Source organism: Capsicum annuum, chromosome 2 (assembly GCF_002878395.1).
Source record: "Capsicum annuum cultivar UCD-10X-F1 chromosome 2, UCD10Xv1.1, whole genome shotgun sequence".
In the NCBI taxonomy this organism is placed as follows: domain Eukaryota; kingdom Viridiplantae; phylum Streptophyta; class Magnoliopsida; order Solanales; family Solanaceae; genus Capsicum; species Capsicum annuum.
This window is the reverse complement of record NC_061112.1, coordinates 120575256-120587262: the sequence shown is the minus strand read 5'-3', so window position 1 is coordinate 120587262 and position 12007 is coordinate 120575256. Positions and strand designations below refer to the sequence as shown.

Sequence of the window (12007 nt, the reverse complement as noted above, 5' to 3'; positions counted from 1 at the left end):
GTTATGGCAAGTGTGGGTATGAAGGTCATAATAGACGCACTTGCAATTTTTTTCAATAGAGATGTGGCATTTTTCTTTGAAGTTTACTCAGACTTGTTTACTTTGTTCAATGATTTGAATTCAATAATTTGAGTTAAATACTCAAAAATTTATTGCTTGAGATACTATGTTTACAATGGATAGAGAAATATTTATTTTAAGATCACTATTAATAATTAATTAAAACTATTATATTCAGCAGATATGTTAGAGTTCATGAGGAATGTTAGTGATACATTTCCTACATGAAATTATAAAGTGATACTTATTAAAAAATTTAATATTGTTATATGATTCATATTAACTGTTCGAGAAAATTATATGATTTATATTAGTAATTAAACTGAATAGGTTAATTGGTGATATATTTTCAAAATATTGTTTTAAGTTGATTCAGTATTAAAAATTTAATACTTTTATAGGACTTTTTATTAACCGTTCGTTAAAGATATGTGGTTCATATTATTAATTAAGCTCAACAGGTTAATTGGTGATATATTTTCAACATATTTTTTTAAGTTGATATATATTAAAAATTTTAATACTGTTATATGATTCATATTAACCGTTCGAGAAAATTATGTGATTCATATTAGTAATTAAATTGAACAGATTAATTGGTGATACATTTTCGACATGTTGTTTTCAGTTGATTCAGTATTAAAAGTTTTAATACTGTTATATGATTTATATTTACCGTTCGTCAAAGTAATGTGCTTCATATTAGTGATGCGTGATTTATTGTTAAGACTATTAAACAAAATTAATGATACATTTTTGTAAATTAAACTTCCAGCAACAGTTCTAATACCACACCAGTTGTTAAATAAAATGTCATGACACTAAAAACAAAAATACTGAAAACTTAATACATAAAATACGTCATGAAATATCAAGAAATCCCCAACCATTTGTCAACTAAGAAAAAAATCAATATCCTTTTGTCACACAACAAATACTAGACAACTACGACTCAACATCAATCATCTTTGTATCCTCATATGGAATAAATATACGTTTAGATCCAGGCGAATCCTGATTGTCACTAACATATTTATTGCATGCCTGGTTCACACCATAATCCCATAAAAAGGATGTATATCTTGTATGATGCTTTTCTGGATCAAAATCTGAAGAAGGTATTTGATGTCGATCACTTAGATATTCAGCATATGTTGCAACAAACAAGCCACAATCACTGAAAAATAAAAATAATATGTATTTTATGGATTTCTGTGAGCTGTTATGTAAAAGAATAAATGATACTTACAACGTGCCGCTCGATTGTTGCACAATTTCATCAACAAATTGAACATCAAATGCATCCTGGTCTGTCTTTTCCTTGTATGCTTCTAGTAGGGACCAATCTGTACGCTTTTTTTTCCCACAAAAATTGGATATTGTCAAATAAGTTGACAACATTTCAACAAGCTCATTTATCTCATCACCATGACCTCTATGGCCTTTCAAGGAGTCATACACACGAATGCATCTTTCCTTGAGTCCTATGACTGCCAACACCCAGTGAAACGATCCCTTACAATTTATTAGAACATACACCTCGTCAATCAAATGCCATGAAATACTGATTGGAATGCATAGTCCTTGAATAATCTCACAAATTGATCTCTCCATCGAAGTCACTTTATTTGATCGAACATTTTCGTCATGTGAGCTAAGATCAATATCCGAATGACTTCGGTGATAATGAGTGTATGTTTCATGGATGTAGTTTATGAACATGCAATTCACAGTGGTATATCTATATTCACTGATTTTGTCCAGTTTTGCTTTCTTTATAAGATAGTAAAATACCATATCGATGTGTTGTAATATAAAATTAAAATGTGTAAGAACATGTGATTCATAAAATCCATACACAATACTAAGTGTAAAACAATTGATACTTATGAATTTAAAAAACATCGACTGAAAAATACTTAAAAATATAAATTTATGTTGGTTAACATCTGTATCATAATGATGCATATTATTGTCAGATATATCACTGTGATGCATGTGTTACCAGAAAAACTATATGCAGATAGCAAATATCAATTAGATTGGGTAATGTAATAATATTCAGCTTGTGCTTATATAAATAAAATCAATAAAACTATTAATTGCTATAAATATTTCTTGACGGTATACCTCATCATTCTAACAATTACTTGATTGGGTCATGTCATAAAACGAACTTTTTTTCACCGAGTGTACAACTATAAAATCAAGCTTTGATTTTAGATCAGCGTATTAGGCCATGTAGTACTCATCTTTTCCTTTCATGCATTCAAATTATGATTTCAATAAGTGTTGAGAGTAATATATATATATATATATATATATATATATATATATATGATATTTTGACAGGTGATTCATCCATCTTACCTACTAGTTTTTGTGTTGTACAGGCCAACTGACATCCAAAGAGAGAACTTAGAGAAGACATCTTCGGCATATGATCCATTAATGTTGTGACCTTCAAACGGGTAGTTCAACTTTTTGCACGACTGGATAACTTCTTTATCTTTTGACACAGAATCAAAAACACTTACAAATGGTGATTGATATAGTTTTGAAGGCTGTCTATTTCTCTTAGAAGGTTTCTTTCTAACATATGTCAGATTAGTCTTGCAGACAGGGACCTAAGAAATAGCTGCAATAGCTTTGTTGCTAATAAACACTGACTATCAGTGTTGTCTTGCCGATCGCATGTGTCAATAGCTGCAACAGTAATATCAGTGATCCCTGTTAGATAGGCAACAATCGATGGTGGTACGTACAAAGTAATAGCTTTAGATAAATCTCCATCTGTATTGTGAAGGGCTTCTTCAGAATCATGTGTGCCATATGTAAAAAATGAACTTAGTGTACAATGAAGTTTAGAATTAAAGTGCCTAAACTATCTATATGTATCATAATGATACATATGGATAAATATGTATCATTCTGATACATCTGAAAAACTTAAATAACAGATAACCAATTTTTGGTACTTGAAACTTCAATCATCTTTAAATAAGATTAAAACATTTTTACTGAAAAATTATTATACCCTAGAAAAACTAAAAATAAGGTTGTGACCATTATAATGAACAACTTCAATGTACCAAATAATTAAAACTAAATATTTGTGAGAAATTACAAAACAAAATTCGTTATAAATAAATCGATATTACCTTAACGCGTTTGTCCCTTATGCCTTCATCTACTTCCACAGTTGTATTATGCCTATCTTCTTTTTGGACCTTTTCTGTTTATTTTGTGAAAATTTTGACTTTTAAGAGTCACCACTTAATTTATTTGAAAAGAAATTAAGAAAACCTTTGAAAGTTACTTAAACGATCCAAAACAAAAAAAAAATCATTTAAGTTTGAAGATTCTGAGTAAGAGGTTCCTATCTCTTGGAAGGTTGTTAAGGCATCAAGAGTATCCTCTAACTTGCGGTTATCCAGACTATTTGAAAATATCTTTTGACTAACTTCAAAAAGAAAGATTGATTGTTGAAAAGTAATTGACTTTAGGAAAAGACTAGAGTAAAATAGATTTGGACGACTTAGCAGGGATTTTAACTAAGTCTAAATAAATTAATAACAAAACATGTAAAAGGAAAAGGGGAGAAAATAAAAGACTTAGGCCATTGGGCCCAAATCAATAGATCATGTACTAATCTAATTGAGTTTTTGGCCCATTTGCACCTGTCCTAATCTAAATATTGGTCTTTTGGCCCACAACCTGTCCTAAGCTAGTTTTCAGACCTTTGAGGTCCAAAATCCGCTTCACCTCTATTTATTTACAACTTTGGATTCGAGACCCCGAATAAATGAATAAGTAAATGATTAAATGAATAAATAAAAAGAAGACAATAAAAATCGAGACTTTACAAGTCTCTTAGTGACCTCATCAATAGATTTTGACTCATTTCCCTTCTTCGTCTATCTTCTAGCACCCGCACGCCATATAGTCGACCTAGGGTTTAAACTTCGAACTTGACTCGAAGAGGTGGGCCTCATTGGTCCATTACGAAATGCAAGAGGAGAGGAGTCCATTTAAACTCGAGATATTTTTTGCATACAAAGAAAAGATAAAGAAATTAATACACGTCCAAGGCATAAAAGTGACATATTTCAAAGTAAAAGATACTATCAAGAACCAATTTTTGAATGACAATGATAAGCACACTTGCACAAGAATGAGAGTCAACAAATAAAATGCGAAGAAAAGACACCCACTTACATGCCTCATGACTTATGTTCATATAAAAATGAATAAAGGTAAAAAGAAGAAGATCATATTCAATGAATTAATGCGAGAACAAATAACGCAAGTTTGCAAGAGTAAAGGGATGGGGAGATAAGAAAAATACCCATGACTTCTAAAATTGAACAAACATAGAAACTAATTCATATAACAAAAGAAAATAAAAGCTACTTTTCAAGAAAGTGAATCTTTAAATTTCAATTAAGGAGAAATTAATGAAAATTAATACATCTAAGTCATGGTCAACTTTAGGAAAAACATGTAACGACATATGATTTATCGTTCTAAGACATCGTTGATTCTCTTTTGACATTATGACTCAAAGAGAGACATGAATCAAGTCTTTACACACACAAAGAACACGTATAACAATCCAAAGGGAGTAAGAAAATTTGAATAAATGTTTAGCATCTCTAAAAGTGAAATATCTTTCAACAATCATACTGTGCACGAGTCAAAAATATCCAAATAATTCTATTTAGCCACAAAAATTCAAACTTTCTCATTATTTTGACAAGACAACAAGCGAACAAAAGAGGAATAAACATCTTGGATGGAAAATAAAGCTAACACTTCATCTCTTATATGAGGATTTTGAAATCCATTAAAATAATTAGCAAGCAAATGACAAATTCTTGACTTAACTAATTACTATTTTTACGAAGGCAAAACAAACAATAATAACTATTTTTTCAACATAAAAGAAACAACTTTACATGCTAAAACAAACATATCCGCCAACAATAAATTTAAACAAGGCATGAGTTTGTCTTTTGAGCAAAGATCAAAACTTTATACATAACAATCAAAGAATAAAGATAAAAGGCAAAACAATCAATATTAACTATTATTTTCAACATAAAAAAAATAACTTTACATGCTAAAAACAAACACATCTACCAACAATGAGTTTAAACAAGACATGGGTATGTTTTTTAAGCAAAGATCTAAACTTTATCCAAAATAATTAAAGAATAAGATCAAAAGGCAAAATAATCAATATTAACTATTTTTTTCAACATAAAGAAAATAACTTTACATGCTAAAAACAAACATATCCACCAACAATGAATTTAAACAAGACATGAGTATGTTTTTTAAACAAGGACCTAAACTTTATCCAAAATATTTAAAGAATAAGGTGAAAAGGCGAAGCAATCAATATTAACCATTCTTTTCAACATAAAGAAAATAATTTTACATGCTAAAAACAAACATATCCACTAACAATGAGTTTAAACAAAGTATAAGTACATTTTTTAAGCAAAAATTGAAACTTTATCTATAATAATTAAAGAATAAAGTCAAAAAAAGGCACATACAACTATTGTTAGCTCTTTTTTATATCATGAACATGAAGATAATTAAAATATTGATACCACAACCTTCAAGGCCATAAACAACAAACAATCCCAGCAAACAAAATTATAACTACGAACTATGAAAAAGATGAAGAAGAAAATGATACTAAAACTAAAAAAAAAAAAAAAAAAGGTGTGTTTACCTTTTTTGGGGCAAGAAAACGAGACTACGAGTTTCGTCGGAATCAACCACCACCGAAAAACGTCACTGGCAACTCAAAAATTTTGATTAACCGACCAACTTTATGAAATAAGAATTTTTACTAAATAAAAATAACTATTTTGCCCAAAAGGAATTTTTCACCTTTCTAGCCTCTTTTATTTAACTTCTCCACCCCTCTTTTCTACCAAAGTAGTGATAATATTTATAGGGGAGAATGAATTTTTTCTTCCTTTTCTCCACCAATGTGGGAGAAAAATATTTATAGGAAAGGATGAAGATTTATTTCTTGTCATCCATCAATGTGGGAGAAAAGATATTTTGGGGTGTTTTTTTGGAATTTTAAAATTAAAGATAAGGTGAGGTGGGAGATAATGTGGGGGGAATTGTACCATATAGTACAATTTTTGAATTTCAAAATTGTGAAAGGACAAAGTTGGGGGGAAATAGTACAATGTAGTACAATTTACAATTAATTTTTGGTGGAAATTGGGTAGAAGTTATGAAAGTTTTTGGAAATTTTAGGGTTATTTAAAATATAACCCCAATAGGGATTTAAAATTTAGCCAAATTTATTTAATTTTGATCAAATTAAAAATCAATTGGCGCATTGCATTGCAATTATGATCAATTTTATTTCAATTATGGCCAAATCTAATAGATTGGCTAAATTAAATTAAAATTTGATACGAATTAATACTTCTTTTAATTCCGAGCTTCTTGATTTAATAAAATCAAACACATATTTATCCAAATAAATTATTTTTGAGAATAAATTATATTTAAATCAAGATTTTAATCCTTTGAATTTATTTCAAGACAAACCTTGATTAAAATCCGATATTTATAAAAATGGATATTTAAGTAATAAAATTATATAATTTCGTGTAATTGAATACGATAATATATAATCGCTACTTAAAATGATAAACTTATCCAGATAAATATTTTGAAAAGCTTTTTATTCGGATAAAATAAATATTATAATTTTATTTAAAAAATTGAAGAAACTTGTAATTAAACTTAGTTATGGAGGACAAAAATTAGGTGTCAACACTATTTACGAACTCTCAGCCTCCTATTTGACACATGTCAAATTTAATTTTGTGTGACATTTAATTTATGATATAAATCGATTTAATTATTTGTATGTATCAAATTGATAAAGGTTGAAACAAATGTATGAAAATGATTCATTTTGAAAACATAAGGAACACATAACAAATGTGTGTTACTGAAAATCTTGATTAAATTGTCTATATGTATCAAGGTGATACATATGATGTCTGATGTATCACGTGATACATATGAGTAACTTAATCAATACATATACACCGATATATTAACAGTTTCAACATTTCAAAAAATAACATTTAAACTATTTGAGGCTAGTATTTTGAGCAAGTTGTAACAAATCGATCATATACTTAAGTCAATTTAACTACCTTTAAGCATTCCTCAGCTCCTCCTTCATTGCCACCTACTTTAGATGATTGACCGACATCATGTACGACATTGTCACTTTTAGCATCCATTTTGTGCTCATTAAGAGATTGAGGAGGATCCCCTTCTCTATCCGGGATACCTTTTTTCACTTTCATATAGTGGATATTGAGCAACCTGCAATATCACAAATTTGAATAATATGAAAACATATTGATATTAATGACAAATTATGAATACCTTGCCATATGAAGCAAAACCTTTTTTCACAACTCCAAAAAATCCTGTATAATGGTCCACCATTAACTTTTGAAGATCATTGAATTTCATGTCAATCTACATTGTGAATAACATTTTGAATTTCATGTCAACTAATTTTTGTTTCTTCACAGGAGGGTGTGAAGATGGACCAGCATCAAACCTCATCTTTTTGAGAAAATCTACATTTGGAGTAGTACTGAAATCATCAAATTCATCTCCAAATTCAGTAGGAGCAGTCCTTTCAGATTATTATTGTACAGATACTGCCTGTGCTATATTTGCATCATGATTTGTTGGACCAAACATCAAAGGATTGGGCAACTCAAGATGGTTCAATTCTTGTGGTGATGGGGTTAGATTCCTGTATACAAGCTGCAACAAAAATAACACACAGGATCAAAAATTAAAAGTACCTTAAAAATTAAAAATAGACATACAAAAGTATCACGGTAAAAAAAACACTATCTTACTAAACATATCATCCATCAGATCCTTGTATCTAGGCTTAGGTTTAACCACCTTCCAATTCACCATCCTTGGGATTAAATTGTGAACATGAAAGACAAGTGATTCATCAACTGTGGCACAACATTCGTACCACCAAATCTGAAGCGCGTATGGCATGCCACTTAGACGGTAAACTTTTGGACATCATTCATCGATCGACTAATAGAAACCATCAGTTTCTCAAAAGCCATTTTTCCCTATGGAAAATGACTAGAACTTTCATCATCCACCATGTGAAAGTCTCAGGCAGGGATATTGGTTTTATCTAATTGGGAGAACACAAATGTGCGTATGAAGTACAATATCCCAATTTTTATTGCATCTTTCACATTTTCCCCACTTGTTATTCAAAGAAAGCTTGACCAACTCACCCTTTTTCACATTTGCTGTCGAATTTGGAAAATATTTTTTCTGTAGTCGACATGGTGGAAGGTCTGAATAATTAAAATCATCTACGTTGCCGATGCATTTCAATCCTGTAACGATAGCAAACTTGTACAGTAAAAATCAAAGAAGTGTATTGTTGACCAACGCCCTTAGTTGATCCTGATATGAGTGTTGGACCTCTAAGATCATCAAGAACCTTGCTATCAATCCTTGAAAGTTACAATTAGGTAGGTTCAGAAATGACCCAAAACAAGTACTTCTGAAAATTCTGATTTCTTCATCCTTCAAAATCACGTTAAGCATATCTACTACATTAATGTTATGTGCACTACCAATCCTTACGTTGTGGGAAGGTCATTCTTTCACAATCAAACTAACATTCTGCCAACAGAAAAAACAGAAGTTGATTCATATGTCAAATGAATCACATGTTTATAAATTACAACAACAATAAAATGAGTACAGAAAGTGTTATCACATATGTATCACAAAAAAAAATGATACACAGAGAATCACTCTTATTCTATATGAAAAATGTGTAGCTGTAACGCCAATATGAATCACCAGCACAATATATGTATCACCAATTAAAATATCATTTTAGTGTAACACCCATATGAATCACCAGCACAATATATGTATCACTAATTAAAATATCATTTTAGTGTAACACCCTTATGAATCACCAGCACAATATATGTATCACCAATTAAAATATTATTTTAGTGTAACACCCATATGAATCACCAGAACAGTATATGTATCACCAATTAAAATATCATTTTAGTGTAACACCCATATGAATCACCAAAAAAATACGAATCACCAATATGAAGTTAGACTGTTAATCTGTTATTATATGAATCACCAATATGAATCACAAGGTATTTGAATCACTAGTTATGAATCACTTGCGATAACAATACTTGCTCCGACGGAGATTTGGGGATATGTTCAATTTCATCCTGATGTTTCATTTGTTTGTCGGAATCTCGATTTTTAGCAACAAAAGCTTCTAGGGTCATTTCGCTGCTTTGAATGATTTTCACTAAAACCTAACTTGGTGTAATTAAATTTGCCCGAAGTAAAGCCCAGAACTTGATTACTATCATGAACACCTTTTTGTGTTTCAATTTGTGAAATTCCCAAACTGAATGAGGGTAAATCTTCATTAGCTATTGAAGATTCAACAAATTAACACAAAGAAATTTAAAGAATATATAGATATTGACTTCTCTTGTTAAAAACTAACTTAAAACCCACATAAACAAAAAATTAACCTCTTTGAAGTAGTTGACAAATTTTAAAATTTAATGCTGAAAGATTACGTTTAATCAGTTGAAGTAGTGGAGAAAGAAGTTGACTCAAAATATGCTAAAATGAGAGAGATTTAATGGGAGTAATTTGTGGAAAAAAAGAAGAAGAAGATGCGTATAAAGATGAGAGAGAAAGACGTTAATGGAGGAGAGAAAATAGAGTGTGAAAGTTAAAGCAAATGTATCACCAGTAAATATGCAAAAAAGGATTTTATGTAATTTTTAAAATATTAAGGGATATTTGATAATATGGTGCCTTAAGTTTGGAGTTTTTGTAATTTATCCTTTTTAAAAAGTCCTCAACTCCAAATTTCAAATTTTAGAATTTCCCCCTTTTTCTTATCTTTCAATCTTTCTTAATTTTTTTTCTTTCTATCTCCAAATTTCTTTATCCCCATCTTCTTCTTCTTATTTTTTTTTTCTCTCTAGATTTTCCTCTTCTTTCATCTTCTCTTCTTTTTTTTCTTTCTCTTTTCATTTCATTCTTCTTCCTTTTTAAATTTTCATGGATATTTTTTAAAAAAACAATTGAGAAGTTTGAAAAGAATTTTTTTGATTTCTTTTAAAAATAAATAAAGAAATAGTTTAGCAAATTCAGCAACTACTATAGTTGCTACAACAGTTACGGTAATTGCTGCAACAACTACTATTAGTTGTTGTGTTACAACAATTATCGAAATTGCTGCAGCAACTTCAATACTTAATTTCTGAAAAAAGATGTGGTTGGAGGATGAGCTCACAAAAAAGTGATATTTTTGATAAAAAGGAAGGTGATGGTGCTGATGGTGGTGATGTCGAATGAGAAGATGACATTTGTTATGGTGTTGATAGCGATGGTGGTGAAGGAGAAAGAAGAAAAATAGGCGATAGTTATGTAGAGGGAGAAGATAATGGTGAATCTGAAAGAGGTGACAATGGTAGTAATAGTGATAGTGGAGGAAGAGGAGGCAGCGGCGACAACAAAAAGGGTGTGGAAGAGGATTGATGGTGATGGTGTAGGAATCTTTGTGTAAATATAATATAGGGATCTTTGTGGAAATAATAAAACTTGAGGATTTTAAAATTAATGTTATTAATACTAATCTTAAAATTATCACCTCTACTCACTCAATATTTAAGGCTTGTGTCACTCTTTTTAGTTTTGAAATTTATTTGTCACCCTTAATTAATTTGCCTTAATAACTTTACTAATATGGATATATTTGGCCCAATAATTTAACTAGGTGTAAATTTAGTTAATTTATCAAAATATTGGTTATTTTTGACGAAGTTATTCATTCAAGATATACACGAAGGAAGAACAACAAAAACGGAAGATCAAATCATTTACTAGTCGATGAGCAAATTTTCTCCAGGGAATTAGTGGCACCATTAAAACAGGTTCTTCTTCTTCCTTCTTACACCATTTTTGTTGTTGCTATAAACTGTGAATCTTGTAGTGGAAAATTTGATGGGCATGTTTCTATTAACCTGTTGACATAAACATATGTAACCAACAATATTCGTAGCCGACAAAAATATCTCCACAGGCGACAATATTATGAATAAACAGTAACTTTATTTTGCTTGATACACTTTGTATATAATAGTATTCAATTTGGTAATTGAATTTTTGTCACACCAAGGCTGTAACCTAGCTGTAGATGTTGGAATTTGTTTGTCCAATAGTTATTTTATTTTATATTTTGCGAAAATCTAGTGACAGCTTGCTGTTATGAATTGTTATGCTGATCATTTCTCATTTGATCTGAGAGTTTGGTGTAGTATTGTTTCATGACGCATTCATAGAGGAGATCATTTTTATCATAATCTGTAATGACAGTAATGTAGTTCAATGTTAGCCTAGTAGAGGCATGTTCAAGCTTCCTCTTCTCAATCCCAAATTCCTTTAACGTTTCATGGAAGGTTTGAGCAGTTTTACGCTAAAACTAATTGATGTTCGAGATGCTTATTTCTTTTCTTTTTGGAACGAAAGTTTGAGTGTTTGATTAATACGTGGGTTTAAAAAATGAAAATTCAGGACTAGACAATCATTGGAATACATGAAAAATCCACTCTATAATCAGCTCATTCACAACCACCTTACAACGACATCAAACTATGAAATTTTGAGAACATTATGATATTCACTTTCCAGGAACAAAGTTTGTGGCGTAGGCCCAGGCATTGTTGTTTACTGGATCTGCAAGGTGATCAGCAAGGTTCTCCAATGGGCCCTTACCGGTAACAATGGCCTGAACAAAGAATCCAAACATAGAGAACATAGCAAG

General features: G+C 30.3%; 1 protein-coding gene across 1 annotated transcript in view; it reads right to left on the bottom strand.

Annotated features, from left to right (window-relative positions):
- Positions 1-11770: 11770 nt before the first annotated feature.
- LOC107855768 (chlorophyll a-b binding protein 21, chloroplastic) overlaps positions 11771-12007 on the bottom strand; it is a 3960-nt gene continuing 3723 nt past the window's right edge. The window contains exon 2 of the mRNA XM_047406754.1: positions 11771-12007. This exon is cut by the window's right edge and continues 18 nt beyond it. Within this exon, the coding sequence (XP_047262710.1) occupies positions 11864-12007 (144 nt within the window). The 3' untranslated portion in view covers positions 11771-11863.